Source organism: Colletotrichum tamarilloi, assembly GCF_030869305.1.
Source record: "Colletotrichum tamarilloi strain Tom-12 chromosome Unknown Scaffold_31.1, whole genome shotgun sequence".
Classification (NCBI taxonomy): domain Eukaryota; kingdom Fungi; phylum Ascomycota; class Sordariomycetes; order Glomerellales; family Glomerellaceae; genus Colletotrichum; species Colletotrichum tamarilloi.
This window is the reverse complement of record NW_026849414.1, coordinates 238,657-258,170: the sequence shown is the minus strand read 5'-3', so window position 1 is coordinate 258,170 and position 19,514 is coordinate 238,657. Positions and strand designations below refer to the sequence as shown.

The window sequence follows — 19,514 nt, the reverse complement described above, 5'->3', positions numbered from 1 at the left end:
ATTTTGGATGATACTCCACGGCAACTCTACTCCTACCCGAACGATCTCCCGTGCCCCGTACCCGAATATCCCTCGCTGATGTCATCCATCCCGAGTCAGTCTCCCGTTGTAACTTTCAGACTTTGTTAAGCTTTCCTCTGCTCGGTGATGCCGCCCGCCGGCCCCGCAGTCACGGACCTGCGCCTGGCCGCTTCGGAAGTCTACCGGCCCCCTATGTGAGCGGGATGTGGGCCCGATCCGAGGTTCATTTGCCCATGTCCCGCGGCAGAACACGTTCTATGTACAAAGGTCGACGGGTTTTCCGCGCCTCCTTTACTAATACCTTACCTACCTTACCTTACTTAAGATGTTGCCATTCCCTGCTCCGAGACCCGACCTGCCAGGCTGGAGCTCCCAAATTCAAGTTGTTCCAATCCTCCGCTCTTCCGTCTCCATCGGCGAACTGACTTGGAGCACTCAGCACCCCATGCTCGATTCTGGCCTTGGTCCGCGAACATCTTGCCTCGATGTCAGGTAATGATATCAGAAGCTGAGTCTACGTGGGTTGAGTGGGATCTAGCACTCATGTCGGCGCTTAAAGGTTGGACAGAGAGCCACAATGCTTTGGACGCAATGGCACTGGGTATGCTGCACTGTAAGTGCGGCTATTAAGCACTAATCTATCATCATACTACACATAAAAGCGCAGAGCAATAATCCCTCGGGCGGCACGGCCTTTCTGACGAGAAAGTTGCCGTCATAGCACTCGTGCATTGCCACTCACGCAACGTTCAGCCACGTCTCCATGGTCTGCATCTACATTATTCCAAGCCCCTTTACTTTGTTACCCTGCTTGGTCTTTACCCACTCTTTCCGTAGCCTTGACTTCCACTCCTCCAGTTTGCCCACCTGACCATCAACCAAAATCTCATTAGCCTGAAGATTGACTGCCAAGGGCGGCACCATGAGCCAGTCGTGGCTGGGCTTGCACACCGAGGTGTGGCCTGGCTCAAACTTCTGACTCTTGACGACGTCTAAGCAGGGCATGCAAAACTTCAAGTCGATGCAGTACCGACACACTGCGAACGTTTCCGACGGCTCAAACCTCTTGAGGCAGTGGTCGCAAGATACATCGTTGCCTTCTGAGAAGATCTTCGTGAGGAATATTTGCTTGCTCCGTCTGTTGGGTGACAACGACATCCTAGGTGACAACCCGCCGATCTTGGGCGAGCTCGATCGTCTTCGGTCAGCTTTCAAGTGACCGGAAATAGTAGCAGACAGCGACGGGGTTCTTGTCGACTGCCATAACGCTTTGGCATTGTCTTCGTCTCCGGCGGCAAGCAGACACCGCTGAAGGTGGCGGATGCTGATCTCGTCATTCTGAGGCTCCTCGTCCTCTAAGAGTTTGAGACATTCAGAGACAAGACCGTGGACGAGTTGCCGTAATTCCTCGTCTCTGTTGCGCAGACGGTATAGCACTATCAAAGAGATGGATGGTTCATTGAAGTCGAAACCAGCCATGTGGAGCGGGACATTCTTGTTCTGGTACTTTTCCTGCTGCTGCATGAGCTTCTCCAGCTTTTTGACCCATAGACCACTGGCTTCGGATACCAATGTCTGGTCAGCCTCCAGCGCTTTGATGAAGTATGCTCTGGTAAGCTGCTTGAATGAAGCGATGTACTCGATCCGGACAGGCAGACTGCCTTTTGCTTTGTAATCGTGAAAGCAGATCCTTTCATGAATAGGGATAAGAGTAGTGTAATCCTGCGCCGCCAAAAAGATGTTGCCGAGTGCGTTCTGCAGATAGAATTGTTTCCAAGAATCTTGGTCGTCTTGCGCGGACTGGATGGCACTACGGTAGCGTTCTGCCAAGTCATCCGTCCTCCTTGGATCTGCGCGAGCCGCCGCCTGTGGAAACCAGTCCTTGATTGATGGATCGGGGATCTGGGTCAAGAGGAATTGCACGAAACGAGAGTTTCCTCTATCCGTATCCGAAAATCGGCCATCCATTTCATCAGAGAGCTTCATCAACTCTGGAAGACGGTTGTTCTCGGTGAGGACCTTGATATAGGCGATTTGGGGTTCAAAGTCAGGGGCGTCATAGACGTCCATAGCCTTGCGGCAATACTCGATCGATTCGTCGATGCGGCCCATGCGATTGTAGCACTCCGCAATCTGAGCCTGATTTCTGTAGAGTCTCCATTTGGCACCCTTAACCTCCTGGTCGGTAGTGTAAAGACCCTCAGCCATGCGCGTCTCCTCCAACGACTCGCATTCACGATGTAGTCTCAGGGCCTCTCCGTAGTTGCCATTCAGGCCGTGACACAATCCCATTCGGCCAAAGCTTTCTGCCTTGTTACCATCCTTTTCGAAAGCATTATTGAAGTATTCCAGTGCTTTGGTGTGCTCTCCCAAGTTCAAGAGAGTACTACCGATTCTCCGTAGCCAATGTCCCGTTTTAGGTTGGTTCGCCCAGTCGGCGGCTTGCTGGATCCTCGTTTCCAGTGACACATCCTGCCAGTGATATTCGGAATCAGACCATTTGCCGCCCCCCTCCAGCAGCGGCAGTGACTGGACGACACCGAAACAGAACAACGTCGTCATGTATACTCGAGAGCCTTCGCCAAGCCAAGCCTTGGCGAACGTCCTCCCCATAGGTTCAAGCAGTTTTGCAGGGCTTGCTGTCGCCGACTTGGTCCACTCCTTCTGCTCCGGAGTCAGAGAGCTTATGGCATCGGCATCTCTCAGCCACTGAGAAACAATCTCGATATTATGGTCAGTCCAGATGTCGAGACTTTCCTCAAACAGGTTCGTCCAGGTAAGAAGGATATCCGGGTCGGTCATCATGGTGAAGAGACGTATGCCGATGTCGGCCTTCTCAGATTTAGAGATAGCGGTGACATCGACGTCGTCCAAGTGCTCTTGCCAGTACCAGGCAGCGTACCTTTGCGCAGAGAGTCCATCCTTGCCCAAAGTAAAGTATGCTGGGTCAGTGAAGATCCGCAAACAGGTTTTGAGAACGTGCAGTCTCGCGTCGGCAAGATGGAACCCAATGGACGGGCACTGCGCGCCAGGTGCCTTGAGATTCGTTGATGAGTCTCCTCGGAAGAACTCCTTGACGGAATCATGAAAGAAGCTGACATAGGTTGTGCTCTTTTTTGAATCATACTGAATCTCCCTGATTACATCAGTGTCCAAGGAATCGAACCGGGGGTTTCTTTCGTGCTTTTCAATGAGATCAGCTGTCGAGAGCCCATCTTCCCGCTCGAGTGTGAAGAAGCAGGAGAGCTTGCCTCTCAGTAATCCTTCAAGGTCCAGCGGGGCGTCTCCCATCTTAAGGGCCAGAAAAGACTCGATTTGCTGGAGGGTCAGGCCCATCTCAGCTACCGAGACCCAACGCAAGATTTCGTTCAGATCGTCTGCATCTCTTTGGGTGAAGGATGTGCTGAAATCGAGTACGGTCTTTGTCAACATTCCATTCATCTCCTTGGGGTAGGTCTTCAAGCTGTTGGCAATGTCCGTTAGGTGTCTGTTTCTGTTGATCTCAGTCAACATGAACTTGGCCAGAATGAAAAGACCGTCGACTTGTTTGATCATGGCATCGATGATTTTGTCCTTTTCTTTTTGTGTGGAGCTTCGAAGAATGCGAGAACGATTGATGCCCTCCTTGATGTACGACTCAATGTCGGCCCCATTCCGGTCGGGTGTGACAAGAAGCGATCGGCTGATAGATTCGTCTCCCATCGATTCCTGAACTTCCTCTGTAAGAGTATTCCGTCCAACCAGAGCAACCTGCACTCTTGTTCCAGTCGATTGTTGCTTGTTCAGGCCGTACAGCAGTGATAAGAACTCTGTGACTTCTCTCGGCTCGGCTTCATCTAGGCCGTCCACAAGGAGATAAATGTGTCTCTTCCATTTGTCTGGCTTGCAGGGGTCCTCGAGTAATTTCCGAAAGGCGCTCGAGACAGTCTTGATCTCATCGCTGGAAGAGATGTTCTGGACGAGCTGTTTGCCGTAAAAGACATCTTGCTCACTGATTTGGTATGCCATGTCTTTGATAGCCTGGACCACGGATCTAGATTCAGGGTTGTTCTGGCGGAAGAAAAAGTAACCCATCATGCTGGTAGTCTGCTGTTCGTCGAGCAGATCTCGGCCCCACGACACCATACGAGAGGTCAGGTATGACTTTCCTGTGCCGGGATTTCCAGAAATCCAGAGGAAACGAACATCGCCAGCTATCCAAGCCTGGAGAGCAGGGTCTTGCAGAATCCATTCGCAGGTGCCAGCGGTGCGCGTCCTATCTAGAGCAGTATAGGTATCCACGGGGTAAACGGAGGGTTGGAGAATCTTCTTGAGTTTGTCTCTATTGGAAGAAAGAGCTTGCTCTCTCGTTTGGGGCACGCGAGTCTCGTTGCGCAGGGTCTGGACGTTGACATCGACTCTTGACATCATCTCTAGGAGCTTCTGCTCATTTGAAAGGGACCGTTTGACGCCAGCACTGGTTTCTGCGATGACCAGGCGCTCTTCGCTCTCGGTGAGGGAAGCCAGCTTCGTCATGGCATCAGATACCTTGCTTCCCTTGCCGAACAAATCCTTGACAAAGCGCTTGAGACGGCCCATTTTTGCCTCGTGTGCGGCGATGACGAAAATTTCGAAGACGGTGACGAGAACCTCGACGAGCTTGTCCTGTAGTTCGGATGACATCTCCTCGGAGACGTAGAATCTGAATCTAATAGTGAAGTCCTTGACCTGTTCAAATAAAGTAATGATGACATCGTAGTTTTCTCTAATACCATTGGCGGTATTGATAAGGTAAGCGACGACTGCGAAGATGGTCTGACCTGGTGGAAAAACACTTTCAGCCGCCCCTGCTAATGCTTCGCCGGCAATCTCGAGAGGTTTGCAAGCGGCCGCTAGGTGGTCGAATATGTATTTGCGCTTGTCTCGAAACATTTGAAACTTTTTGTTCTCGTCGGCAATGAGTCCCATGAGGTCCTCGGTGGACTTGATGGGCGGGCTCATGTAAGCCGTGAGATCAATCCCCCCCTGGGAATCGGCATACTGTTTCTGAGCTTTGTCTAGGACGTCGGCAAATCGCCGATCGATGGCATCGGAACCGCCCATATTCGCAAGGGGTTTCTTCCGAGGTGAAGATGCAGAGGACAAAGCAATCACAACAACGCCAATAGTAGTGGAGGAGGAGGACGACGAAGAGAAGTAGTAGAAGTGAAGTTCGTCACCCACTTTGGCGGGGTGTGGTTTTGGCCAGAAGTTGCAGCTCAGATTGGCCTAAGGCGGTACTTGAAAAGAGGCAGGGACGAGATGACGGTGGACGGGAAAGCAACTGCCCAAAAAAGTTGAAACCGCAAGCTAAGGCAACGGAAGGAGCGCGGGAGCGACCGAGTGGCTACAACTAAGGAAGTAAGCACCTAAGATCAAGTTGCTTTAAAGTACCAAGGCAAGGTTAAAGAAGGTGGTGGTGGTGGTGGTGAGACGTGCGTGAGAGAGATCGGGAGTGACGAGGGGTAGATCTACCTTACCTCGTACTCTACAAGTAGTAAGGTACGAGTAAGCTTGCGGAGACTTGGGCAGCTGTGCAATCAAAGTCGACCAACCAGTCCGAGGCCAGGAAGACAGCTTGTTCAGTCTGTAAGGTCAGGTCGGCAGGCTGTTCAGAGTCAAGGCTGTTCAGGCCAGGCCAGACGAGGCGAAATGAGGCGGTGAATGCATGGTAAGCCGCAAGCTGCAAACCGTCACCGCGACGCGTGACATAACCGACAAGACGAAGCCCTGCTCAGGTCAAGGTCACTGAGGTCAGCTCGTCAGCTCATTGGGGCCCGGTGGATATCGCGGCGAGACGGCGTATGCAGAGAATACTAGACGAGGTAGCGTAGGATTCTCACTATGGAACCTCAAAAACACCAGAACTGCGGGGTGTAAGGTAGGTAGGTAGCTATGCCACGTCGGCTCCCGCTGCGAGTGCCAGAGAGGGCTGATGTACACCTCTGAGAGTCATGACAATCAGCTTCTTGTTCAGTGAGTGAGTGACTGGTTCAATAGCCTGCCCGTTTCTCATGACGGCTTTCATGAACAGTGCTCAAGAGCCTCATTGTTTCGTTGCAGTGAGTCACGGGATAGACGCCATTTCAGGCAACCGAATTACGGTAGGGTAACACGAGGCCGCGAATTTGAACAGCAACAGTCGCATTTGAGGTGGGATGGAAAGAGGAAAATCAAGAATGAGATTCACTACGGCTTACACCACTAAGGTACCGTTATGGGGATCAAGTGGGGGTGCCACAGGGGACTGGTGCCGTATGACTGCTGACATAACAATCCCCCTGCTGACATAACAGCAGAAGGCCTCTCGTCCAATGAGCTTGCGATTTTCGCCGGAGTGCCGCTCCGGGAGTCAATGACGGGAGCTCCTTCCGCCGATGTTCTCCTACCTTATATTCCAAGCCAACGTTAAGTCGTTCCTTTATCAAATTAGTGGCTTTGCCTTTTGTAACTGTATAATTGCCGATTCTAGATTGACTCAGATGGAATGTCCTTTCATCAAGTATCTCTCAACTTTTTTTACTACTTGTCAAATGTTTTAGAATCGTGATTTGGAACTTGAATAATTCGCGAACCCCTGACCACCACAAATAAATCTTTTGCATATCCAGACTTGAGGGAACACCCTAGTACTACACAGATGCGGCGATACATGAAGGGCCCAAAAGGAGTCCACCACCCAGCTAGTGTGTCCTGATCCCCCGACCTAGGGTGCCGCCTGGAGGCTGGTGACAGGAACGCACTCGACGGTCTTTATACAGCCTCGCCGCTCGACCTGGAATACAATGCCATGATTCATCATTCCTCGCCTGCAGCCTACTGCCGCGGCATGCGATACATTGCTATTATTGCCGGGTTGCACCAGAAACTACATGATTCAACGCTGCCTACTACACCACGTGATCCTCATAAGGCCAGCCTCGACTTCTGTCGTTTCGAGACTCCCGTGATCAAGATCGATATTGTTGAGTCCAGTCCTTAGGTAAGTGTCCAGAACTGCGCTCTGAGTGCATCCTTGCACCCGGTAAGATTAGGCTGGGGTCTGGGAATAGATAGGAGGCTTATTTGGTGCTCCTACGTGTACTTCGGTTCAGTTGGCTTCCTCACGTGGACTTCATCATGACAGGAAAGTCGCCAGCCCATGAGCATATACAATACGGTCTATACGCTAGATAGTACACATCAATGATGCCAACGAACCATCACGATGCTCCAGTCCTCTTCGACCGAAAGAACCCACTCAGGGCTCCCATCAGTTGAGGCAGCCCCTTCTCGTGACTATCACCATTCATACCGCCCCGAATCCACCCAGGAAGCTTGCCCCGGATCCTCTCCGTTCCATACCTGCGATCCACAAGTACGATGGCTGCATAGTCACCCATGTGCCTGATGGCCCGCCCGATACTCTGGTTGACGGCTCGCATACAAGCGTTCTCGTAAAAGTCCCTAGCCGCCTGTTTCGCGACCACCAACGCCTCGTCTCTCGACATCTTCGTCGCGCCCGCGGGATCCGTCAGTCGTTGGACAGTCGTGGTCTCGATGTATTCCGTCTTGGCCTTCCATTCGGGAGAGTTGATGTTTGGGTATGGCAGACCTACGATAATGACGCAGCGGCCCAGGCGATCGGAGAAGTTGATGCCCTCGCTCATCTTACCGCCGACTACACTGAGTAGCAGGGCACCTCGAGGTTTGGGTGGCGCTCCCGGTATTCTGTCGGTTTCATCACCTAAAATGGCTTGGCTGTACGCCTCCAGCACCTCGTCGCTGGATCCGCCGCGGGTTTCTTTGAATGCCTGTTTTCTTTCCTGAAGGCGCTGCCACATTGACTTGGGCTCCCCAACAGTCCGGCTATCCCAAATTGCAACGACTTCATCGAGGTACCCATAACTGGGGAAGAACACGACCACACCATCAGGCACGACGTTGCACATGTTCAAGATGGCCAGACCCAGCTGGCTTACCATGGCCTTGTCAGCCCTGCGCTGGAAGCTGAACTCGAATGTGGAATTGGTGTCCCGATTTGGGCCGGGCTGTGTGCCTGCCAGGGTCCAGACACAGAGGTTAGAGGGGGGAATGACGTGCCCGCAGCTGAGGGTCGTAAGTTTCGAGGTGGAAAGATAGGGAAAGAGATGGTCCTTGTAGTCGTCAAATGGAGACATAGTGCCGCCGGCGAGGATGACCGCTCTGGCGCTCGTGGCAATGGTTGAGAAGGCGTGCGTTGGTGACAGTAGCAGGTAGGAAAGTTGGATATCTGGCGGGTTCGTAGTGAGCTTCTCGTAGAAAATGCGTCCCTCGGAGCTAAGGTTGGTGAGAGATATCAGGAAGGAGGATAATATGTGTAGGACAGGCGTGGAAGATCTCGGTGATGCCTTGACGTGGCCTGCATCGGAGGCTTCCTCTTCGACATGGGCTACGTAGCTCTCAATCTTGTAGGCGAGTTTTGACTCCTGGATGTACTGAATCAGGCGGAACAGATTGATCTGATCCACTCCCTTGCAGCGGAGGAGAACTTTGGAGTCGACGATGCCCTGGGTACTCTGCAACATGTTAGTCAACGCAAACAGAAGGCCTCAAGCGTTGCGACTTACCTTGGCCTTCAATTGCCCGTCCATCCACTCGCTGAGACCCTCGACGACTCTGCCCACCTGCCCGACCATGACTCGGTTCTCTCCCTTCAGCTTCTTGCCAAACTTCTTGACGTAGATACCGAGCATCTGTCGTGCCCTCCTCAGCTCGCTCAGCTTCACCTCGGATGCATATACGTTGGCTACAGCGTCCATGATATTGTGCGCCTCGTCGACAATAACAACGTTGCCCTCTAGCTTGATGCCGAGTGCATCTCTTGCGTTCTTCTGTAGCAGCAAGGGGTATGGTAAAGTGACGATCTCGGCACCAGCAATCGCCGCGCGTGATGCATAGTACGGACAGATAGACAGCTTCTTCCCCAGATGATACAGGTCTTCGATGTCAGGCAACATGGCGTGGGCGGTGTCCCTGAACTGATGCGTCTCGGCAATATTATCTTCTTTCAAGACGTGAGGGCACTTGTCCTTTGACTTTGGCTTTTGGAGTTCCGCACAACGGTCATTAATGGCGGATAAGCTGCCAAGGCGCGATACGGAGGGGTTGATGCAGAGTTTCTGGCGTGACGATAGGGGCAGGTGTTTGACTGCTTCTTTGGCAGGGTGGTCGTCTTCACTTTGGCGTCGCACAATCGACTGAGGTACGGATGATGGGAAGGATGGTCGTCGCAGTTCATGGATGAATTGGGTGAGTTGCGAGTGCGTTCTTGATGTGTAGTATATCTGATGTAATTCATGTTACTATGGTACCCGGCAACAACAGGGGCACTGCGCACCTTGACTCCGTCCTCGACCTTGTCCTCCTCTTGATTGGCGTTGAGACTTCCCAAGCCGAACCTGGATAGGATGTCTTTTGTCTCTTTGCTCAGACCACTCATGGCATCGCCGCCATTGGCCGACCCGGCTGCGTCTGGCTCATCAAGCAAGAATTCGGCATCCTCCTCAACTTCGAGAGCACGAGGCTTCGATCTCGAGGGGCCATCGTCAAAGCGGCGTCGCTTGGCGCTGCGAGCTTCAATAGCCTGTTCTTTTTGACGGATCTGTTCCAGCTTCTTCTCTCGCTCTTCCCAGGTGCGGGCGAGTTCATCTCTTTTCCGGCGCAGCATTTGCTCCACAATCCAGTCGGGCTCATCCTTGAAGTCGTCCATGTTGACTTTGAGGGATGCCTCGTGTTCCTCAACACGCTGATTCCGCAACCATGTTAATGAAGCGCAAATGAGCGAAAGCGATTTGCCCTAAAAGAGGTGTTAGCACCTGGGTGTCTAGAAGTGCTGTTGATCACTTCTCACCGTGCCTGTTGGGCTCTCAAGGATGCCGACCTGTCCATTTCCCTGCTGCAATACGCCATAGGCCGCTTTCATGAAATCAGTCTGCACATCATAAGGTGTGTAAGGATGGTTGAAGTCAATGCCGTCCGGGACAGTCATGTCACTGGGGGCGCTGTCCGCCATGACGAAGTGACATCAGAGATAGGCAAGCAAGCGCCTTGAAGCCCTAGGAGCGAGCTATTACGCGATGAGAGTCAGGCCTCGGGTACTCCGTTTGAAACTAGCATCCAAATATTCGTGGGTACAGTATTTTGAGTGTCAGATCGTCGACGAACGTACACGCATTTGCGGGATGCAAGTGCTCACGGTTGCCAGGTGCATTGGCCAGCATCAAAAGAAAACATACCAATCAAGCTCACCTCGGTGAGGAGGGGGCATGGACCAGTCCTGTCCAAGGCAAAGGTCAAGAGCTCGGTGAGCAATGGACCGGGCTGGATGCAGCAGAGTGGGGTCTTGGGAAAAACTGAGAGGAGCAAGCGAGAATGCGATGCTGACATAATACCCTCATTCCTAGTCCAGAGCCAGGGAAACAACCTTAGGGCTGGCTGCCCTCCGCCCCGCCAATTGCCCGAAGCTCTGCCGCCAGCCTGCCACCACCACCATCACAAATTTCCTGCTTGCGAACTTTTTGACAGGAAGTTCCTCAGCGATACTAACCACCAAAGTCGACCACTCCCACAGCCGACGCCATGCCTACCCGATTCTCGCGCACCCGCAAGCAGTACGTCTACCAATCCCGCTCCGCTCCGACTCTATAAATCTGGTCTTATCCCTTGTCGACGGTATCGCGCGCGCGCAGTCTATTTCGATGGCTTGATACGGCCAGCGAACCGTCGTGAGGGATGGGAAGGATGAAAAAGAAGGAACACATACAATGATGTCTTTTTTGGCGTTATGCCATGCAGGCGCGATGGTTCAGAGGGGGTTTAGCATGTTGAAAACAAGGGCGTCAGCATTGCTTCCCCAGCAAAAAGGAGGTCATCACACTACTTCTGGACTCTTTCCTCTCCGTGGAAACACGCAGAGATGTGAGGATAGGACTGGCGTGGTACCACCAACTCTGCCATTCTGCGATCCTGGGAGAATTGTCTTCGTTTCCAAATGTACCCGGAAGCTGACTTTCTCTTTTTCTCTCTGTAGCCGCGGACACGTCTCCGCCGGTCACGGACGTGTTGGCAAGCACCGCAAGCACCCCGGTGGTCGTGGTCTGGCCGGTGGTCAGCACCACCACCGCACTAACCTCGACAAGTACCATCCCGGTATGTCCTTCTGCCTCTCCGAAGTCATCATGACCGCTTTGCTAACTCGCTCTTCCAGGTTACTTCGGTAAGGTTGGTATGCGTTACTTCCACAAGCAGCAAGCGTACGTTCCCCAATCCTGATACCCCAGAGATCCCATCTAACATCTGTGCAGCCACTTCTGGAAGCCCGTCATCAACCTGGACAAGCTCTGGACCCTCGTCCCCGCTGAGAAGCGCGAGGAGTACCTCGCCGGTAAGGGCGACAAGGTCCCCGTCATCGACCTCCTCCCCTTCGGCTACTCCAAGGTCCTCGGCAAGGGCCGCCTCCCCGAGGTCCCCATCGTCGTCAAGGCCCGCTGGGTCTCCAAGCTGGCCGAGAAGAAGATCACCGAGGCCGGTGGTGTCGTTGAGCTCGTCGCATAAGTTCAGTCAAATCCAAATCATACCAACTCTTGGACGGATGATGTGCAGCACTCGTTGGGGGGTAAAATACAATGATGGCTACATGAGATAGTCACGGGTCATCAAGCGGACGGCGTTCTGCGAATGTGTCACCCGCAGCTCAAAAGCTTTGCGGGTGCACGGGAAAAGGGCCAAGGAAAACGGTTCTTCATTTTTACATAATGATCCGACCTCCAAGGAGTTTGACGAATAAAAAAACGAAAGGCTCTTCCAAAATCAAAAAGTTCATGGCTTTGATGATATCCAGGGATCTTATGTTTAGTGGCGTGTCTGGGTTTTCCATAAGGCGGACGGGATACGATTTGGAATGGTATTACTTTTTACGTCTACTCGTCTCGTCTTGTCTGTTGTATATGCGTGTTCCGTGTGTCTTATGCCGTTCAATATGATGCATGCTTTTCCCAAGCCCTTGCCTCTCCACCACCTTCAGGCATATGCCTACCTCTGTACTCCCAAATCCCATATGTTCGTCCAGTTTTTGTACATATACATGTCTGACTCCATCAACCATCCATTCCTCACTTAGTGTGGCCTAAAGCACTCACCATTGGTATCGAAATTTTTCTTTTCCTTTGGTGTCAAAAACATTATCATTACGCCTCTAGCATATCCATCTCATCGTCATCGTGATCCACCTCCACCGACTGCTTGGGCTTAGGCTCCCGTAGGAACTCGTGCTCTAACGCATCCTTGGCACTGATGCGTCGAGCAGGATCGAGCTCCATGCATCGCTCTAGGAAATCGACGGCCAGCTTCTCCTCGTCTGTCAGGGGAATGCCAGGCTGACCGTCTTTACCGCCATCGGTGCGGCACGTAGACCAGAGAATGATCTTTCCCAGCGAGAATCCTGCGTTGCCGACGGTGGGAATGTTGGTCTCGAACATGCAGCCGTGGAGGAGGCCAGACTGCTTCATACGCTTGACACCAAAGATGGTGGCGATCTCAATCATGGCCTCGACGTCGTCGGCGCTGTTGAAAAAGGGGAATCGCTTGCTCATGATTGTCAAAAGGATAACCCCGGCTGACCAGATATCGATCTTGGTCGTCTGCTCGGTGCACTTGAAAAGCACCTCGGGGGCACGGAAACCTCTCGTGCCAGCACGGTTCGCCCTTCTGGACGGCCGAGTATCTGTCTTGGGGTAGCCCTGTTGAGGGCCGTTTTGGGATGCCGCGCTGTTGGTGATCCTCTGCTTGCGGACGTCTTTGCTCTCGTGGCAGAGACAAGGTTTGCTGTCAGAACCTTCGCGTTCAGCGAGACCAAAGTCGACCAGTACACCGCGTCGCGACTGAGGGTCGTAGAGGAAATTTGTTGGTTTTATATCGCGGTGGAGAATCTTGTGCTCGTGGACAGCCTTGAGGGCGGTGAACAGGCTGCGGAGGTAGATGGCCATGTCAGAGACCTTCATCTGGCGGAAGTAATCGCGGAAGTCCTCATGGCGGAAGTAGGGCAGTATAGCAATGACCTGATCAGTGGACCGGAAGGCTGTGATCAGGGGGCAGACGGCGGCACAGTTTCTCAAATCGTGGAGGAGCTCGAGCTCGTTGAGGATGCGGTTGGGGCTCGAGGTGACGTAGATCTTTTTGATGGCGACGTATCGGGCGCGGCGACGTTCGCGAGTTACTGAGGTGTTGCTGGCGTTGGGCTTCAGAGGCGGGGATGTCCACTTTGCAGCGAGATTGTCCTTCTCTTCGAGATCCCAGCTGTTATCATAGAATTCGTATTGGAGGTCTTCTGCCTTGTAGACTGTCGAGAAGGTGCCTGCAGAGGGGAGCGGGGGTGTTAGTGAGAAACAACAGGCGGGGAGGGCGACATGAGAGTGACATACCTTCACCGATCCTCTTGATTAGGCGATATCTTTGGGGGAAACCGGGAAAGGTGTCTTGTAAACGGTCCATGTCGCGTTGGACACCCGTGTCGACTACCTCGTCTTCATCGGAGCTCTCGTCGGACGGATCCTCAACCTCGACGTCGTCCTCCTCGTCCTCGACCTCTTCGGTGTGTTGTTCGGACTCGGCCATCATCTCGGTGTCTTCTGTGCGGGCGTGGGGGGGATCTTGGTGGATTTCAAAGTCGTCGCGGCTGCGTTTGCGCGTGGCAGTGGCAGTGGCAGTGGCCATGGAGTGCTGCTGTGGTCTCGACTCTGCGGTCATGGGGCGGTGGGCCAATCGCACGTCTGCCGGGGCGGTAGAGGTGAGTGCCGGGGCATGGAAGGGAGAGGGCGCGCGTGTACGGTTCGAGACAGTGTCTAGGGCCGGGACTGTCGTTGAAGAAGCTTGGTATGTCTGTGAGTGATGGGTGCGTGATTGAGTTTGGTGATGGTGGTGGTGGTGTTGTTGAGAGTTTTGCTGCAGAAAGCTTTGGTGTTGTTGGTGTGGTGGTTGTGATTGTGTTTGTGGTGGTTGTGGAGGAGGAGGAGGGTGGTGGTGGTGGTGTGTCTGGCGGCTTTGGTGTTGTGGCGGCGGAGTTGGCGTTGGTGTTGTTGCCCAATCGTGCCGGTGCCAGGCCTGGACGTCGAGGGTCTGGCCAAAGCGAGTCAATTGATCGATAGCATCCAGGTTGGGTTGAGTGAGGCCAGCTGAGGAATCTCGCTGGGTCGTACACTGCGTCATCCGAGGCTGTGGTGGAAGGGAATTGAGAGAATGGTTTGTTGTATTATTCGGTAGAGTTTGGACAACAATCGACTTCTTTGCTGTTCAAACGAATTGGTACGGCGACGTAGGTATAGCGAGGTAGAGGTACCTGAGGTCGGTCCTGAGATAGGTAGGTGCTCTGCAGTCTGCAGCTGCGGCGTACAAGGCAAGGACTGTGATGTACGGTGAGGTGTCTGGGTGTCTTGGGAGGTGACCAAGGGTATAATTGGACGCTTCTTGTTTTTTGGAATTTCTTTTTCTTTGCATCTGGCAGCAGGTGAACAGGTGAATAGATGAAGGTGGGAATCTTTTGGGATTTCTTTTGGTCTGGTGCGTCCCATCTGATGCACGTCGGCGGGCTCTTTTTTCTCTCTGGGCTCTCTTCGCATTCGTCCTTTTGCGGCTTGCCCCGAGTACAAGTAAGGTACCTAGGTATCTACCACCTAAAAGGTACATCGCGGGTGGTCCCAGGATGAGCCCCGAATGGACCCAAATGGCACCAAACAGGAGCAATGGAGGGGCACAGCGGCCGTGGTCAGTGTGATGGTCCCCTGAAAAACAGTCCGCTGACCAATCATCTCGCTTCTTCTGACCCCGCACCTCAGAAAAAAGTGACTTCCCCCCCCCCCCCCCCCCCCCCAAACCCCCCCCCCCCCCCCCGCCGCGCAAAAAAAAAAAAAAGAAACCCAACACCCCCCACCCCCCACCCCCCCCCCCCACCCCCCCCCCCCCCCCCCCCAAAGAAGTGGCAGATGGAACTGCCAGACACTGCCGGTCGCGTCGGAGCGCAAAAGAAAACAATAAACAAATTCCCGCTTGGTTGCTAGGCGCATTCATCCCCTCCACTCTCCTCCCATCCGCAAATTACTTACCTACTTACAGAGTACACTGACGGATTACACACCCAAGCAAGGCCAAAACACATCGTCAACATCACAGGCCGTTTTTTTTGCGCTTCCTTCGCCTTCTTTCGCTTCCTCTTTTGGCGCTGTGCATTACTAACCCACCAGCAACTTGCAACACAACACCACACCAGGCCACACGAGAACACCACGGCTGGCCACAGACACCGACTGACCTTGACCTTGACCCCTCCTCTCGTTCTATTTCATCCTTTTGGTTTCCATCTTCTTTCCCCTCCTCCCCGCCTCTCCATCGCGTTACGTCGCTGGGTGCGCACACCTCGACCAGACCGCAGCCATGGACTCGGTCGCATTCGATATCAACGATGCGCTCAAGCATTACATGAGCGATCCCGCCAGTATTCCAACCCCAGAAGCCGATGGCTCACTCTTCGACTACGAAAATGATCCCGAAGGCCTTACCGCCGCTGTCATCAACCCGGTTCTCAACCCTATCGTTGATGCCGTCGCCGAGAACCCCGAGGCCATCACCCGCAGTGCCCATCTCGACTCACTGCAGTTCCTCCTAAAGTGCGCACCCGTCTCCCCTCATCCTTCAGATCCCTCTCTTTTGTTGTCCTCCTTTTCCTTTTCGTCTTCTACTTCCAGGTCCCGTAAAGAACGCCATTCTGAGCTCCTCAACTCCTCTAGGTACACCGCCTTCCTCCCGCCACAGGTTCTTAGCAAGATCTTCGACTTGATCATGTCAGGTCTGGCAGCCGAGGGTGATGCGATAAACCACGACCTCGAGTCCCCCGACGAACAGGAGACACTCGCCCACCACAAGCAGCTTCTCGAGATCTACGGCTTCCTCTTGCAGTGGACCATCGCCGCTGTCGAGACAAAGGCCGCCGAAAAGTCCTCAACAGCACCAGTCGCAAGAGGTCGCGGCAAGCCAAAGAAGAATGCGCCAAGAGACAAGGACGGCGTATGGGACTCGGCCACCCAACTGCAGTCTGCTCTTGACATCATGAGCAAAGTCCTCAAGCTTAAGCTAACCAAGATCTTCCTCACAACCTCCGAAAGGGATACCTTCATCGGCCTGTTGACCCGACCCGTCTACATGGTCCTCGAGAGCGAACAGCGCGTCAAGAGCACATCCATCCGCATGCACGCTTTCAAGGTGCTCTGCATCGCCGTCAAGCACCACGGCCACGCATACGGTTCGTCGTTCCCTGCGGCGCTTTTCTTGCGCACTCATGCTAACTCCCAACAGCCGCCCAGATCTCCATCGTCCAGAACCTCACATACTTCGAGCACCTTTCCGAGCCCATGGCTGAGTTCCTCCACATCCTCGCCGAGACCTACGACTACCCACAGCTTGCCGATGAAATCCTCCGCGAACTCAGTAACAAGGAGTTCAACTCCAACGACACCAAGGGACCCAAGTCTGTCTCGCAGTTCATCGTCAAGCTCTCTGAGCTAGCCCCCAGACTGGTCATCAAGCAAATGACCATGCTTGCAAAACAATTAGATAGCGAGGTAATTTCCTCCCCATTCGCATGCCAGTGGAGCGTTGCTAACCAAATCTCAAAGTCTTACACGCTACGCTGCTCTCTAATCGAGGTCTGCGGAAACATGGTTGCCCACCTGGTCAAGCAGGACGAGCGCGGCGAGAACCACAAGTCTCAACTCAACGCCTTCTTCGACGTCTTGGAAGAGCGCTTCCTCGATATCAACCCCTATTGCAGATGTAGAGCCATCCAAGTCTACGTCAAGCTATGCGACCTCGAACAAAAGTTCCCCAAGCGACGACAACGCGCTGCCGAAATGGCGTGCCGCAGCCTCGAAGACAAGAGCAGCCACGTCAGGAGGAACGCCATTAAGCTTCTGGGTGCTCTTATCAAGACACACCCCTTCACAGTTATGCACGGCGCTCAGCTTTCCCGCAAGGAGTGGCAAGCGCGTCTTGACAAGGTGGACGAGGAGTTGAATGCGCTCCAGCCGCCCGAAGGCGCACCAGGGCTCGGCGAAGGTGCCGACACCACTGTTGATCAGCAACTGCTTGACGATGCGACACAGATTGAGCAGTCGCCCCAGAAGCCCGCGCCCATGTCCGACGAGCAAAAGTTCGAGGCTGTCCGCAAGGCCCGCGAAGAGGCCGCCACATCCGAGGCCATCGAGAAGCTTACCCTTACCAAGCGATACTACTCCGAGGCCTTGAAGTTCATCGACGTCCTTCACGAAGCTACCGGCACTGTCTGCCAGCTTCTAGGCTCACGCAACAAGAGCGAGGTCATCGAGGCCATGGACTACTTTGAAGTTGGTGACGCCTACAACATTGAGCAGAACAAGGTCGGCATCCGACGCATGTTGCGTCTCATCTGGACCAAGGGCAATAGTGATGAGGGCAAGGGTGTTCAGAGCCATCTCATTGATGTCTACAAGCGTCTGTTCTTCGAGGCACCCGACTCCTTCACCTCAAATGATGCGGCCAACTTCATCGCCCGCAACATGATCAGTCTGACATTTGGCGCGACTCCCGCCGAGTTGACATCGCTGGAGCAACTCCTCAGCACCATGATGAAGCAAGGCCTGGTTCCCGAAATTGTTATTGCCAAGCTCTGGCAGGTTTACGGCGTGCAAAAGCGCGAAATTTCCAGGACGCAACGTCGCGGTGCCATCATTGTGCTTGGTATGCTGGCGACTGCCAACCCCGAGATTGTTGTTGGAGAGATGGAAACTATGCTGCGCACTGGTCTAGGGTCCCATGGCCGCGCTGACCTCCAGCTGGCTAAGTACACTTGCATTGCCCTTCGTCGAATCAACCCTACTGGTCGTCAAGCAAAGGAGTCTACCGTAAAGTTCTCTAGACTGCCGAATGACCACGCTGTCTTGTCAAAGCTTGCTTCCATTACCGAGGTCCCATCTGAGAGCAAGGAGTGGTATGGTGTCGCTGAGCAGGCCATCAACGCGATTTACGCCATCTCTAAGCACCCTGATACTCTCTGCTCCGATATCATTCGCCATAAGACAAAGCAAGTCTTTGCCGCTCCACGGTCACGCTCAGCGTCGCAAGCAAGCTCCCAGCCCAGCTCCCGCCCAGTCTCACGAGACGAGGCCGACTCCGTTTCCGTCGACGAGGATGGTAACGAGACAATTGTTGCTCCGGCACCTCAGCCAAAGAAGCGAGACGCGGCTGTCGGCTTATCCCAGCTTCTTTTCATCGTTGGCCATGTTGCCATTAAGCAGATTGTGCACCTTGAACTCTGCGAGCTCGATTTCAAGCGCCGTAAGCAGGAGCAGGAGAAGGAGAAGACCGCAGACAAGTCCACGGCTCAGGCGGGCAAGAAGGACGAGCCCGATGACCTGGACTTGATTGGTGGCACGACTGAAGATGATTTTACCGAAGCCATGGCGCACATTCGTGAGCGGGAGCTTTTGTTTGGGCCCGAGTCTCTGTTGGCACAATTCGGACCTCTAGTGTCTGAAATCTGCGCCAACAACACCACATATGCCGACAAGGGACTGCAGGCCGCCGCAACTCTTTGCTTGGCCAAGCTCATGTGCGTTAGCTCGGAATACTGCGAGGCCAACCTCCCCCTCCTCATCACCATCATGGAGCGCTCAGCCGACGCTACAGTTCGTTCCAACGCCGTCATCGCTCTCGGCGACATGGCTGTGTGCTTCAACCACCTCATCGACGAGAACACCGACTTCCTGTACCGTCGTCTGGCGGACAAGGACCAGTCTGTTAAGCGCACATGCTTGATGACGCTCACATTCCTCATTCTGGCCGGTCAAGTCAAGGTTAAGGGTCAGCTGGGCGAGATGGCCAAGTGCCTTGAGGATGAGGACCGTCGCATCGCTGATCTGGCGAGGATGTTCTTCACCGAGCTCAGCACCAAGGATAATGCCGTCTACAACCACTTTGTCGACATGTTTTCATTGCTGTCTGCCGAGAAGGGCCTGGAGGAGGAGAGTTTCCGGAGAATCATCCGGTTCCTCCTGGGCTTTGTCGAGAAGGACAAGCACGCCAAACAGCTCGCCGAGAAACTTGCCGCCAGACTTACCCGCTGCGAGACAGAGCGCCAATGGAACGATGTTGCCTTTGCTCTTGGATTGTTGCAGCACAAGAACGAGGACATCACCAAGACTGTCTCCGAGGGCTTTAGGGTTGTTCAGCTCCAGGCATAAAGGGAAGTGGCAGAGATATTGTGGGCTGGCCATGTGGCCGTGTAGTATTGAGGTCATGGGTCGGCGTTGGTGGTTTGCTGCTTCTGGTCGTTGGTTGGCTGTCTGACTTTGGGTATACCACTGCATGGATGATGAGACTTTACTTAATGATGCGATGAATCGACTTCTTGTTCACTTTAACATCTGTTGATG

General features: G+C 53.7%; 5 protein-coding genes across 5 annotated transcripts; 2 read left to right on the top strand and 3 right to left on the bottom strand.

Annotated features, from left to right (window-relative positions):
- Nucleotides 1-795: 795 nt before the first annotated feature.
- CTAM01_08700 (NACHT and TPR domain-containing protein) lies at nt 796-5,103 on the bottom strand (the record flags this gene model as incomplete). The annotated part of the gene is made up of 1 exon (XM_060524720.1): nt 796-5,103. The coding sequence occupies one exon, from the start codon at nt 5,101-5,103 to the stop codon at nt 796-798; it is 4,308 nt and encodes a 1,435-aa protein (XP_060380667.1).
- Nucleotides 5,104-7,241: 2,138 nt separating this feature from the next.
- On the bottom strand, nt 7,242-10,072 carry CTAM01_08699 (DNA repair helicase; the record flags this gene model as incomplete). Its single annotated transcript, XM_060524719.1, has 4 exons — nt 7,242-8,576; nt 8,628-9,344; nt 9,398-9,856; nt 9,911-10,072. The coding sequence occupies 4 exons, from the start codon at nt 10,070-10,072 to the stop codon at nt 7,242-7,244; spliced, it is 2,673 nt and encodes an 890-aa protein (XP_060380666.1).
- Nucleotides 10,073-10,638: 566 nt separating this feature from the next.
- Nucleotides 10,639-11,613, top strand: CTAM01_08698 (60S ribosomal protein L27a; the record flags this gene model as incomplete). Its single annotated transcript, XM_060524718.1, has 4 exons — nt 10,639-10,670; nt 11,090-11,208; nt 11,267-11,312; nt 11,364-11,613. The coding sequence occupies 4 exons, from the start codon at nt 10,639-10,641 to the stop codon at nt 11,611-11,613; spliced, it is 447 nt and encodes a 148-aa protein (XP_060380665.1).
- A 632-nt stretch (nt 11,614-12,245) lies between these two features.
- CTAM01_08697 (uncharacterized protein) lies at nt 12,246-13,803 on the bottom strand (the record flags this gene model as incomplete). The annotated part of the gene is made up of 2 exons (XM_060524717.1): nt 12,246-13,411; nt 13,479-13,803. The coding sequence occupies 2 exons, from the start codon at nt 13,801-13,803 to the stop codon at nt 12,246-12,248; spliced, it is 1,491 nt and encodes a 496-aa protein (XP_060380664.1).
- A 1,680-nt stretch (nt 13,804-15,483) lies between these two features.
- On the top strand, nt 15,484-19,322 carry CTAM01_08696 (uncharacterized protein; the record flags this gene model as incomplete). The annotated part of the gene is made up of 3 exons (XM_060524716.1): nt 15,484-16,348; nt 16,402-16,667; nt 16,722-19,322. 3 exons carry the CDS (start codon nt 15,484-15,486, stop codon nt 19,320-19,322), a joined length of 3,732 nt encoding a protein of 1,243 aa, XP_060380663.1.
- Between the last annotated feature and the right edge of the window lie 192 nt (nt 19,323-19,514).